At 39.4% G+C, this 14,417-nt stretch overlaps 1 protein-coding gene across 23 annotated transcripts in view; it reads right to left on the bottom strand.

Moving 5' to 3' along the window:
• The window catches only part of LOC115107715 (triadin-like), a 74,982-nt gene that overhangs the window by 40,367 nt on the left and 20,198 nt on the right, over positions 1-14,417 (bottom strand). For 14 of the 23 annotated variants that reach the window (XM_065008744.1, XM_065008737.1, XM_065008747.1 and 11 more), the window contains 5 exons: positions 11,760-12,884; positions 9,837-9,923; positions 9,327-9,617; positions 989-1,027; positions 579-644 (listed from right to left, as the gene is read on the bottom strand). In XM_065008744.1, the coding sequence (XP_064864816.1) occupies positions 579-644; positions 989-1,027; positions 9,327-9,617; positions 9,837-9,923; positions 11,760-12,884 (1,608 nt within the window). The remainder of the gene's footprint in view (positions 1-578; positions 645-988; positions 1,028-9,326; positions 9,618-9,836; positions 9,924-11,759; positions 12,885-14,417) is intronic. The other 9 variants (XM_065008756.1, XM_065008757.1, XM_065008758.1 and 6 more) reach the window with 6 other exon arrangements.

Below are 14,417 nucleotides of genomic sequence, written 5' to 3'. Positions count from 1 at the left end.
TGCATGGCTTATCTAAACTTCTCCACTAGATGGCGACTTTGAGAAGCAAAACCAAAGAAACTCAAACCATAAATCAAAATTGAGTTACTGGGGAGTTACTCACTACTGAACTTTTATTAACCTATGTTTGGTGGAAACACTGCAACCATGCAGCACATATGGGTCAAGTTGTAGCAATGGACTTTGGATTACTTGATAGTTAGTATGTCTACAATAACATTTAAGCCATAAATGGAACTTATAACACTGATATCATTAAACCAACGTTTTAAGTGTTGCTAATAGCCCAATAAGTCAGAAGCAGAAAAAGGTGTTAAGTCTACTACACGTAGGCATCCTCTAAAAGTCACAAGACACTTTTATGTCAGCCAGTTCTACATTCAAGGCTATATTAAGCAGAAAGAATCACTCCAATAGTTGTCCTATACAAATACATTTGACCCATAGGGGAACACAGCCCTACTCACAGAAATAAGGTCAGCCAAAAGTATGGTAAAGACATGAAGGGGTTAGTAATGAACAGCTCTCACTTCTCCACAACCATGCATGATATTGATCTATTAGCGGTATATCAATACCTTGTTCCTCCGCTGGCTCACTTTCAGGTTCTTTTGGTTTTGATGAATGCATACAAGGGCACACTACTGTAAAATAGAATGCAGAGCTTTAAGCTTTACGATAGATCTTTGTATTTACATGTCACTATTTATTCGTCATATTTATTCGATATTCAGATGCAGGGGTGCAACTTTGGTTTTAGAAGTGAATTTTTTAAATAAACACTCCAAACAGCCTACCCGACCGCTTGGAGGCATCCGCATGGTCCTAAAGCACACTTTTGCCTCGTTTTGTATCACATTCCAGTGATAAGACTGGGGGGGAAAAAATTACATTTCAGAATGTGTGGGGGGGGGGCACATGTCCCCCCTGTCCCCAATGAAAGTTGCGCCCCTGTTCAGATCAATAACCGACAAAGCTGTTGATATACCTTGATGTGCAGGAGTAGCAGCTTGCTGGACCTTTACCTCTGAAAAAGAAATTGATTCAGTGATCAATACAAATAAATATGTAAACAGCCAAATGGTCTGGTATACTAAACCCTCTTCTAAATAATCAATCAACGTAAATGTAAGATGGAGCTCTTTTCCTTTGATGTCATACAAATATATCCTCATAAAAGACCTCTAGTGACATGCTTCAATAGCAGGGGGAAGAGAAGTTAGGTGAATCACAAACAAAGAATATAATTAATTCTTCAACCAAGAGGGTGATTTTTCTCCTCAGAAAATCAATATTCAAGCAAAAAGGGGATTTTCTGAACTAACAATACGCATGTTTCCTTCATTAAAAGTCAGATCCCTTGTACTGTAGTGTTTACATTATGCATTCATAAATCAAAAGGTTACGACTGAAATTCATTTGAAAAGTGGCAAGTGTAAGTTACAGGATGCAAATATGACAGCTTTATTAGAAATCTGAATTGCTTGAATTTGTCAGAATTAATGTGACACATTTTGATTAAACAGTAACCTTTCACTTGAGAGATAGGATCTTTACAGCAAACCTATGCAGCTGAATCTAGCATCCATTGACAAAGTTGCAAATAACAGAAAAATAATGGTGGTTTGCCAGAGTGCTTGAGGCCATAATCAGTGGGGAAATATAATATAAGGATACCACAATACTTCCAATTTGTGTAAATCAAAAGATCATGCTGCAGAAATCAAATTTGGAGCTGCTTCTCTGATGCTTTCGGGGACATTGAGACTGATCTCATTTGAAAGCTTTTAGCCAAAAATGCTAATTCCTTCCTTGATTCTATTCAGCCCTGCGGTCAAGTACATGATCTGTGTTATTAAACAATTATTCCTTTATCTTATTTTTTTTCTGTTTGTAATGTATAAGCTGATAAAACAAAGCATTTCTCTTTATCCTGATTGAAATCATCAGGGATTCCAAGAGAAATATATTTCAAAAGATGGAGGTTTAATTGTTTCAGTCTTATCCTCCTTTTGCAGTTTGAACACGAATGCTGGAGAATAAATGTCAACATGTAAAGCATGCTTTAGGGCTGTAGGACAAAACAGGACAATAAAACTAGAAGATCATGATGTCACGATCAGCTCCCTTTCTGGATCCTTTCTGGAATATATCACTGATCGATCCATTAGTAAATATATCACTGATCCATTAGTAAATATATCACTGATCCATTAGTAAACATATATATCACTGATTGATCCATTAGTAAATATATCACTGATCCATTAGTAAATATATCACTGATCCATTAGTAAATATATCACTGATCCATTAGTAAATATATCACTGATCGATCCATTAGTAAATATATCACTGATCGATCCATTAGTAAATATATCACTGATCCATTAGTATATATATCACTGATCCATTAGTAAATATATCACTGATCCATTAGTTAATATATCACTGATCGATCCATTAGTAAATATATCACTGATCCATTAGTAAATATAAAAGTATAGCGTAAATAGATATATCAATATATAGTGTAGTTTCCCATTCTATCAAATTAAAATATATGTTATTACTCATACTGTAGTCTGAACAGTGTTCTTCTTTTTCAGCCAGATACAAACACAAAATAACATATACAATAGATGCTCAGTTGGACACTATTCAGCTTGAGGAGAGACAAAGATTGTGCAAGACATGACAAAAAGAAACAGTTGTCAACCAATCCTGTTCCGAGGCTTAAGGCCAAACCGCTTCACGAGACAGACGAAAAATCTGTTCCACAGACTTTAACATAATACTTTTTGCTGTGGCAAGGTGTCCTCAGATTCTGAAGAGAATTAATAACTCCTACAGTACACTGTAAGTGGCCAGCTGCACTTAGTGTATAAGAGTATTGCCAACAGGAGTGATTGATATACAGAGCGGTTCGAAATTATTGACATATTTCATACAAAAACAATGAGAAATTATGTTACTTTATACTAATGCAATTGCTCAGAGAAAAATATTTTGTTTAATAAGTAATGCTTTTTTGTCTCAAAAAGTTAGGGGTCAGAAATATTCTGTAGGATTCTCTGTGTTCAATACCCACCTTATGAGGATAACGGCACTGAGCCTTTTCTAAAATGTTTTATGAGTTGGAGAACACATTGGGAGGGATTTTAGACCATTCCTCCATGCAGAATCCTTCCAGATCCTTGATATCCTTCATCTGCGCTTATGGACTGCCCTCTTCAATTCAAACCACATGTTTTCAGTCCAGAGACTGAGATGGCCATTGCAAAATGTTGATTTTGTGGCCAATTAACCATTTCTTTATGGATTTTGGCAACCTGGAAACAAGGTTTTTGGATACAATATCCTGGAACTGGGTAAAATTCATGATGCCGTTGACCTTAACAAGGGCCCCAGGACCGGTGGAAGCAAAATAGCCCGATAACACTTAAGATCCTCCACCATATTTTACAGTAGGTGTGGGGTTATTTTCTGCTCATGCCATTCTCATTTAGACACCAAACCCATCACTGGTGTGTGTGACCAAAGAGATCTATTGTCATGTCATTTGGCCAAAACACTGGTTCCAATCCAAGTGCCAGTGCAGTTTAGCAAACCCCAATGCTTTTACATTCGTTGGATGACAGGAAAATAGATCTCTTTGGTCACACACACCAGTGATGGGTTTGGTGTCTAAATGAGAATGGCATGAGCAGAAAATAACCCCACACCTACTGTAAAATATGGTGGAGGATCTTTGGTGTTATCGGGCTATTTTGCTTCCACTGGTCCCTTGTTAAATGATAGGGCAATGAGATGGCCATGAGATGGCAATGAGATGGCCATGAGATGGCCATAAACAATGACTGGTAATGTTGCATAGTTTTAGAAAGGTCTGGAACTCACCTTTCTGGTTAAAAATAGATTTCTAATCTAAAATCGAATATAATTTTTTTCCTATTCAAGAAAAGTGGGGCAATAGGGCTTGACATATCTGAAATGCTTTTTAAACGTAGTAACATTTCAATTATAAATAACATTAAGATTTCACCTTTCTTATAAATGGAAAATAAATATGATCATTCTTAGTGACGTACAATATTGGTAAGATGTCATACACAAACAACAGAGAATTGATTAAGATCAAAAGCATCATGAACTTTAGCCAGTACCAGTTATATTTGAACCACAACCCTGGGTGCCTCTGCCAAGAGGCTGAAACTTGGCTGCAGGTGGATCTTCCAGCAAGACAATAACCACATTCAAATGGTTCATTGGCCACAAAATCTACATTTTCCAATGGCCATCTCAGTCTCCGGACTTGAAACCTATTGAAAGCCTGTGGTTTGAATTGAGGAGGTCAGTCCATAAGTGCAGACGAAAGGATATCAAGGATCTAGAAAGATTCTGTATGGAGGAATGGTCTAAGATCCCTCCCAATGTGATCTCTAAACTCATAAAACATTTGCGAAAAAGGCTCAGTGCTGTTATCCTTGCAAGGTCAGATATTTAAAGCTATTGAAAACAGGGTTGTCAATCCTTTTGACCCCTACTTTTGAGAAAAAATAATTACTTGTTAAACATCATCTCTTTCTCTGAGCAATTGTATTAGTTTAACATAATTTAATGTCCCATTTTGTTTGCACACAACATAGCTCAACATTTGAATAAATGATTTTATACATTACAGTCATTCTTGTTCATGTTTATCAAGGTTGTCAATCATTTCAGCCCTACACGATCTAAATGTAGACATGTATGGAAGCTAAGTCCATCTCTACAAAGTCCATGTTGGCATGAGCTGTATGAGAATGGACAGTACATCTACATCAGTGTTATGATGTCATGTTTCTAGGACAGCAGCAGGAGCAACGGGGAGTGGTTCCTCTCAGGCTAGCCTACAGGAAGTTCCTGTTAGGATGTTCACTGTGTAGATTCAGAACCTAGGCTCCCATCTAGTGCATCATGGCGGCAATAGGGCAGGAGTTCCCAGCCTTTTTCTACTCTCCAAATTAACATGAAATAATCGCTATGTGATTATATTTGCAAAATTCCACCCTACCCCAGGTTGCCTCAACACATAATAATGAAATCCATGTGTATTCTAACAGTGTAAAATACCCTTTGTTGAATTGATTGCATATATTGTACCAATGCAAAGTAAAACATTTTAAAATGATAGATTTTCTCAAGGGACCACATTTCAATAGCAGCCACGTTTGGGAAATGCTGACATAGTGTATTTCTGTATTTGTGCCTCACTGACAATAACAAATATTGTGGTGGTATGGATGATTTTCTATGGCTTATAAATTATGCAAATGTTTCGAAACTAAAAATATCTTTAACAATTGCTAGAATTTGGCACTTACACATCCTACTTGACTTGATCATTCAAAATAGCTTGAGAGGCAATGCCATTGACCTTAAATATAATGAAAGTCATGCCATCAGATCATCATCCAGTAGCATGCAACAAGTGTTTGCATCAAAGGCCATCATTACTCTGAATCTCTCTCATACTATTGCTCCTGTTTTGCCTTTGCATACTGTAAGGACTGTGACTGTGCAGACTGCGTCCTCTTCCTCTCCCACAGGAGGATTGGCTCCTATGCAATCCTGTGGATTTGTCTCCAGCCTCTATGGTGTGTACATCTAGACCTCAGAGCTCACTACAGCCCTAAGCCTTGTGGGAGCTACACTGTCATTTAGAGACCTTGGGACAATAAGGTTCTATTTGACAAGAAGTCACAAAACAGCTCTAAGATCTGGGATGTGAAAAATACAAATGATTTCAAAACCATACATTTTGCAGATAGAACCTTATAGTCCCAAGTCCTTGATTATTCACAACATAGGCTATCGTTTCTTTTGCAATTGCTTAGATTTTTTTCACCACTTTTTCAAAAGAATAGCCACCACTTAAGCTCTTTATGGTAAAAACAAATACATACAGGAGCCTTAGAGCATGTTTAAGGTGCATTGGAAACATACCGCAATTGACTGATAACTATCAAGTAGTTTACTGACTTTGGGTGTCAGAGACCAGAAAAATATATCAGTTTACTCATCCAGAGCTAAGCTTTAGCAACATTGCTAGTTCTCCATAGGATATTGTGTATTTGTCATTTTAGTGAACTATCGCTTTAACAAATGTGTGATAAAAATGAATGAATATATTTGATGATGTGATTAGAAAGAAGGAAAGATATTCTCTTTATTACATCATTAAATGTCTGTACTTTTCTATTGAAATATAAATAATTGTAACATTCTGTGCCAGATGGAATCTTATGGCTGAACCCAGATTTCAGAACCATAAGGTTCTATCTGTGTTTGCACCCCCCTAAAAAAACGGATTTACAAATGTCTACGAATTTTGATACTCTGCACTTGAGGTACCTTTAAGGTAAGGACCTTAATGTTTTTGGAAAGAAGAATTCACTACAATACAGTTTAAAGATCTGGGATGTGGAAAAGTTAATGCTCAATGTCTCAGAACTATGCTTTGCTCAGATAGATCCTTGTCGTCCCAAGGTCACAATTTCCAATTGCACTTCTGTATGCTACTCTGGGGCATTATCTTATGTAAGATAGCGCATCAATTCCGCCTGCAGTGACGTAAAACAATGACTCTGGGGTAATCTGGGTATATTGTTTTGCTCTTAAAACCCACAGGAATCTACATACTTTGCCACAATGGCAGTTATTTAAACTTCTGTCACGTCACATTTCCCTACCATTGCAGATTAGATAATGATAATCGATAACTTCAACAAGCAATTCTCAACGGCTGGTCATGCCTTCCTCCTGGCTACTCCTACCTCGGCCAACAGCTCCCCCCCCCCCCTCCCGCAACTACTCGCCCAAGCCTCCCCAGCTTCTCCTTTACCCAAATCCAGATAGCAGATGTTCTGAAAGAGCTGCAAAACCTGGACCCGTTCAAATCAGCTGGTCTTGACAATCTGGACCCTCTATTTCTGAATCTATCCGCCGCCATTGCCGCAACCCCTATTACCAGCCTGTTCAACCTCTCTTTCATATCGTCTGAGATCCCCAAGGATCTCCCCCTCTGCCAAGGGGGAGACACCCTGGACCCAAACTGCTACAGACCTATATCCATCCTGCCCTGCTTATCTAAGGTCTTTGAAAGCCTAGTCAACAAACAGATCACTGACCATCTCGAATCCCACCGTACCTTCTCCGCTGTGCAATTTGGTTTCCGAGCCGGTCACGGGTGCACCTCAGCCACGCTCAAGGTACTAAACGATATCATAACCACCATCGATAAAAGACAGTACTGTGCAGCCGTCTTCATCGACTTGGCCACGGCTTTCGACTCTTTCAATCATCCATATTCTTATCGGCAGACTCAGTAGCCTCGGTTTTTCTAATGACTGCCTTGCCTGGTTCACCAACTACTTTGCAGACAGAGTTCAGTGTGTCAAATCGGAGGGCATGTTGTCCGGTCCTCTGGCAGTCTCTATGGGGGTGCCACAGGGTTCAATTCTCGGGCCGACTCTTTTCTCTGTATATATCAATGATGTTGCTCTTGCTGCGGGCGATTCCTTGATCCACCTCTACGCAGACGACACCATTCTGTACACTTCTGGCCCTTCCTTGGACACTGTGCTATCTAACCTCCAAACGAGCTTCAATGCCATACAACACTCCTTCCGTGTCCTCCAACTGCTCTTAAACGCTAGTAAAACCAAATGCATGCTTTTCAACCGTTCGCTGCCTGCGATGCCTAAAGCCAACACCTCATTTGGCCGCCTTTCCTTCCAGTTCTCTGCTGCCTGTGACTGGAACGAATTGCAAAAATCGCTGAAGTTGGAGACTTTTACCTCCCTCACCAACTTTAAACATCTGCTATCTGAGCAGCTAACCGATCGCTGCAGCTGTACATAGTCCATCGGTAAATAGCCCACCCAATTTACCTACCTCATCCCCATACTGTTTTTATTTATTTACTTTTCTGCTCTTTTGCACACCAGTATCTCTACCTGCACATGACCATTTGATAATGTTAATCTGCTAAATTGTAATTATTCGCCTACCTCCTCATGCCTTTTGCACACAATGTATATAGACTCTTTTTTAAATTTTTTCTACTGTGTTATTGACTTGTTTATTGTTTACTCCATGTGTAACTTTGTGTTGATGTCTGTTAACACTGCTATGCTTTATCTTGGCCAGGTCGCAGTTGTAAATGAGAACTTGTTCTCAACTAGCCTACCTGGTTAAATAAAGGTGAAATAAAAAAAATAAAAAAATAAAAAGATCATTCATAGCATGTCTCCAAACGTAAACACAATTGGCAATGGCAGTTCCAAAACATTGAGGATGGAATGATATCTTGACCGTGTGATGAGTTAAATAAAGGTTAAATAAAAAGAAAGAAATCCAATAAAAATGAGTGTCCTGAATGTTAAAACAGAATACAACAAATATGTTCTAGTAGTTGGATGCTTCAGCTGTTCTGTTTAAATGTGACCATGACCATTCTGTATAATGCACAATATCACTGAAGGGAAAAACATGTGCCAAGCCTCTTAGAGTAAACATGGCACATCAAGCAGCAATAACATTCCTTTGATCACAACTCAGCCATATAAAAATGATTATATTTTTATCTACCAGAGCAGATAATAAGGAATTTCAAGCTGAGGTACCTCAACGGAATGCATACCTACTGTACATAGCTTTTATATAACTCTGACAAATGTTTGATTCACATATTTGTGAGGGGATCATTTCTTTGTCATATTTTCATTAGCCTTTTAGAATGATGTTGACCTTTAGCTTTCGCGGTGAACTAAAGCTGAAAGGATAAAGAAATAAACTCCAAAACCAGACCATTGTTATTGAACATTCTCTATGGTACACTCTTAGAAAAAAAAGGTTCCAGAAGGGTTCTTTGGCTGTCTCCATAGGATAACCCTTTTGGGTTCCATGTAAAACCCCTGTGGAAAGGTTCTACCTGGAACCAAAAATGGTTCTTCAAAGGGTTCTCCTATGGGGACAGCCAAGGAACTCTAAGATAGCAACTTTTTTCTAAGAGTATAGTGAGTGGCACAGTCTGAGATAGTCTCATGCAGGCATGCCAGCCACCGAGACATATACTTAATATTGATAAAAAGGAACAGATGGGAAAATGAGTAATGGAGAAGACGGAGAGAGATCAAAGAATTAGCCTAAGGCTTTCCTCTCCTCTCCCACCTCCCTGCTCCTCATACTCTACTCTCTCTCTCCTTATCCTTACCTTACCTCACCCACATCTATTCAAACACTCAGACTGTGTCTAGCATCGTCCCACTCTTTTTATTTACCTTTGACTGCAGGTTCTACCTCCTCCTTGGGCTCAGGAGCTACCTCATCTTCCTCCTCGGCTTCAGGCAATGCTGCTACCACCACCTCCTCAAGTTCATGTTCTGGTGCTACCTCCTCCTCCTCTTCCTTGGTATCAGTGATGGGTTCTACCTCCTCCTTGGATTCGGGCTCTGCTGTCTCTTCCCCCACTACCTCTTCTTCCAAAGCTTCCTCTATTGTCAGCTCTGGTTCAGCAGATGGTTCCTCAGTCTCCTCCTCCTCCTCTTCTGGTGCTTCTGGAGGGATGATCTCTGTGAATATACTCACAGCTGCAACTGAATAGCTTTGCCAGGTTTCAATGCATCAATGAGGAACCTGACTTTGCATTAGGGGATATTACCCAGTCATTGTAAGGGTCATGCTGACTTTCAATGGATTAATTTGGTACTAACATCAGTATGTTACACAACATTTGGTACCCATTTGAACTCTAAGAGTGAGAGAAGCATGGCATGATGGGAAGTTTTCACCTTGGATCTCTTCTGTATTTTCCTCTACTTCAGTCTCTTTAGCCTCTTCAGAAAGTGGGGTTATTGTTTCTTCAACAGGTGGCGTTACTGTAATGCATGCAATTAGTTATATCAGAAAATCAAATGTTGGCAGCATATTATGAAGGCATTTTGATCGGATGAATGGCATCTTTTGCCATTCAAATAATGAGAGCTTCAATATGAACAGACTTACCTTTGAGCGCTGGTACAGTGAATGATAACGTTTAAGTTTATTATATTTGACGTTTTAGTAGACACTCTTATTCAGAGCGACTTAGTGAGTGCATACATGTCATAAAATGTTTCTCCACACTGGTCCCCCATGGGAATTGAACCCACAATCCTGGCGTAGCAAGCACCATGCTCTATTAACTAAGCAACACAAAATCTGTACATTCTCTGTCAAGTATTTACATAACAAATTCGAGATTCAACAGATTTACAAAGAAGGCAGAAACTAAGTATCTTTAATCAAGCCGGCACCATTAGTAATCTACTGATGCGATAGTACTACTAACTATTAAACTATTACTAACTATCAAAGCAAGGCTATGGTGACATATTAGTGAAAGCTGTGCATGTGGTGAGTAATGTGGTGGTATACAAACATGATATAAGATGACGAATGATAAATGCATTTCAATATCATAAAAAAACAGTGTCAATACTATTGTTTCTACATCACTTCCTACATAAACCACCACTATTTCAACTGCTGATGGAAAAAAAATGGACTGTAGCCAAAACTGAACTGTGAGAAATCACAAGCCCTTGACCGACCTCCCGGAGGATGTAACTAGCTACAGGAGCTTGATGAGTGTCAAGTTCACACATGAAAACTGCCTCTGGTACCCCCTGCCTTACAGAGGTACTGGGCTGGCAACCCTACAGAGCAACAGCAGATGCTACCTTCTGATCTACCCAGTATGAAGACGGGGATCTCCATCACAACCCCCAGAACGGCCACACACACCTCCTCGCCTGATTTCATCAATATTCATGTCTAGGTTGGTCCGTTGCCAAACCTAACCAGTGTATCATCTGGAAATAAGACCAACATTATTCTAAACCAAGTCATTTTTCTAAACTAGAACATTAAACAATGTGTGTCATGAAAACATTCATGTCTTATCATTTTTCCTGGTTTGTTGTGGAGGCACCATACTGGATCAAATTCCATCCACACGGGCCTTGCTACAGAGGGACAACAAATCCTATCACCCCGTAACCACCATCTTCTTTGTACTGGAGTGTCATTGAAAAGTGTAATTTCATTGTGTATTGAGGAGCAGAAGTATTTACTGTCTACCTGGGCCACTCTGGTTGACAATTACAAAACCAATATACAAATCAAGTGTACTATTACATCACTCTATTCATGCGTCTTCCATCCTTCCATCACTGGGCTTCCTTACATGCGGTACTGTATATTATCTTTGCCAAATATCATAATTTATGCCATTAAGAATATCATGGGCAGTCGTAAGGTAATAATTCCTACTGAATGTATCAATATGATTTAAGGCCTTGTTACAAGGAACAATACATACTGTACTGTGTTAAGTACATCACCAACCATCACTCATGGGTAAAAAAAAAAGGTATCTTTGTGATTCTGTATAATGTGACTCAGAGAAAGCTTTAGTTTCAAGGCAGATCGTTCTATTATGGATCTGCAAAAAGTGTAGACTATTCAGACTCATTTGATCTCTTATCTATACTGTATATCAGATTTGAGTGCAGTATAAATAATGAATGGTAAAATCAACGTACCATCTGAAACATACAGCTAGTTTTAATTCTGACCAGTTAGTTGATAATGTATGAATGTTATTACCTTCTCATGGACAGTACTACACATGATGATGAAACATCAGCGGAATGAAAGTTACTGCTCAATACCTGTCAAAAGAAGGTCATCAATGCCATCATCATCCTCCTCTTCTTCATCCTTGGATAGATCATCTTCCTCAGGAGCAGAACTATCAAAGGCTTCTGGTGTGATGTCATCATCTTTGCCGATCACTTCAGCTGCATCCTTCCCCTCATCATCATCATATGCTGTGTCACCAGAAATGTCTGCGACTTCACAAACAGTCTCACCTGAATCCTCCAGTGTTTTGTCAACTGAATCAACGATGGCACCACTGTCCTCATTGACAATGTCGTCGTCGTCATCATCAGTGTCCTCTAAACTATCTGTAGAGTCATCAGTTGTATCCTCAGCTAATGTGTCTGAGATATCAATACCCTCACTATCAGCTAGATTGACCTTGATATCATCATCGTCATCATCGTCATCTTCTAGGTCAATGGGTTTAGCATCATCATCTGTTTTGTCATCATCTATTCTATCATCTTCCTCATCATCTTTATCCTCATCATCATCATCTGCAGAAGAGGCAACAGCATCTACTTGTTCTGCAACAATGTCAATGTCATCGTCCTGGATGTCATAAACAACATCTTCTGTGACATCAATTTCCTCCTCTTTACCATAATCATCATCGTCGTTGTCATTTGCAGTAGAAGCAGGAGCATCCTCTGTGACTTCAGCACTGGCATCATTGGTTTCATCCTCTTCATTATGGTCATCATCACTGGAAGCAACAGCAGTATCACTGGCATCCTCATCTGTAATTGCTTCAGTTTCAGCTTCAGCTGTGGTGTCATCCTCCTCTCTGTCATCATCTCCAGCAGAAGCTTCTGTCTCTGTGTCATCAACATCAATCAGAATGGGAGCCTCATACTCTTCATCATCATCCTCATCCTCATCCTCATCTATCTCAACCTCAGCTGCTGCTTCCTTGTCCTCTTCTTCATCTTCTTCCTCATCCTCATCATCAGCTTCTTCTTCATCCTCATCTTCTCCCCCTTCATCCTCATCCTCATTCTCCTCTTCTTCTTCATCCTCATCCTCATCATAATCTTCCACTTCTTCCTCATCCTCCTCATCCTCGTCTTCATCTTCTTCTTCGTCCTCTACTTTAGCAACTGGTTCTTTTTCCTCTGCAAACATCCCTGCAACTACAGAATTAACTGTGTATCTTAACATGGTGAGAAAAACCAAAGAGACCCATAATGCATTGAGAGTTTTCAAGACAACACAACACACTGCACAATATCTTTAATGTGTACTCATAATGCTTACACCTGACAAGCTGCTCTCTGCTCACCTAAACCACATACATCTAGTGGCGTGTATGTATACTACCATGATCCTTATTCCATACTATTGATATGTCGATATGTCCAACATAATGCTTTCTCTATTTTACATTGCAGCATGTGGTATAAACATAATGACAGTGCTCCATGCTGCAAGACACCACAAAGACTGACTCACACAGGTTGACTTGTTTGAGGAGAAGTATAGGTTAGAAATTGTCAATCCACAAACAGTCTGTCAGTGAAGAGTTGTTATTTTCTGTGGTAGTGAAATGGAGACTCGTAGTACCAACAGTCTCCCCTTTAAGAATCCTCTCATTCTCTCATGGTTATGATGATGCTGGGTATGAACAGCAATTCAAAACCGTTAAAACCCCAGACCGAAAAGAAGACGGAACCGAACAAAACAAAACCCTCAAGACAACAACTCACACTTACTGTATAAACAGTATGCACATGGAAACACATGCTAGAAGATGCAGTACTGGTGAATTCATGTCCATAAAAATCACGTCTGTTCTTAATTAAAGGTCCAATGCAGCCGTTTTCATCTGAATATCAAATCATTTCTGAATAACAATTTAGTACATTACTGTGATTGTTTTCAAGTAAAATGGTTAAAAAATGCAATTTCTCAAGCAAGAATTTAGCTAGGACTGTCTGGGAGTGTTCAGAGAGAATGGCCAAATTGTAGGAGCCTAATGGGAGGGATGTGTCACCTGAAAATGATCTGTTATTGGCAGAGAGGGCAAACTCTCCTTGTTATTGGTCTATTAACTTATACCACCTGGTATGAGTAAAATAATCCCACCCAGCCAAACAAGCTGACATTTCAGGCAGTCTACTCAAACAGCTCTTACACTAGGGGCTCTATTTTCGGCTGGCTTTAAGGTGGTGCTAGTGTCAAATGCACGTTAGTTTGCTATTTTGTCATGTAAAAACTGTCGCACTGGCATTTTCCAGCCCTAAAGCCAGGTTCAGCAATTTACCTGTCTTTTATCAGCTCGCTTGCGCTCAGATGGGAGGGATGGAAATATTTGAGGTGTGTCCTTAAAAACATGATCCGAAGTGCTAATTTCAGGCAGCGCTGAGAGGGATATTTAAGACCAACCAAAAGCTGGTTTGGGTAACGCAGTTAGTTATGGCAGGAATTTTGACAATGGAAACACAGCCTATCCAGCCGTGACACACACTGCCGGTATGGGCATGGAACAAGAGTAGACTATCTGCTTTCTTACTATGTATTTAGCTAAATAAAAAACTAAGGTTTTTTCCCATTTTGTTTTATTTGATTAAAAGCATAGCCTCCCCTCCTCTGTATGAAGACTTTTTTTTTTTTACTGTTCAATGCAGTTGCAAAGTAGTCAAGACTGTTGATAAAGGGTTTGACTC

Source organism: Oncorhynchus nerka, linkage group LG24, assembly GCF_034236695.1.
Source record: "Oncorhynchus nerka isolate Pitt River linkage group LG24, Oner_Uvic_2.0, whole genome shotgun sequence".
NCBI lineage: Eukaryota > Metazoa > Chordata > Actinopteri > Salmoniformes > Salmonidae > Oncorhynchus > Oncorhynchus nerka.
The sequence above is the reverse complement of the archived record's forward strand: the minus strand, read 5'-3'. Positions and strand labels throughout refer to the sequence as shown.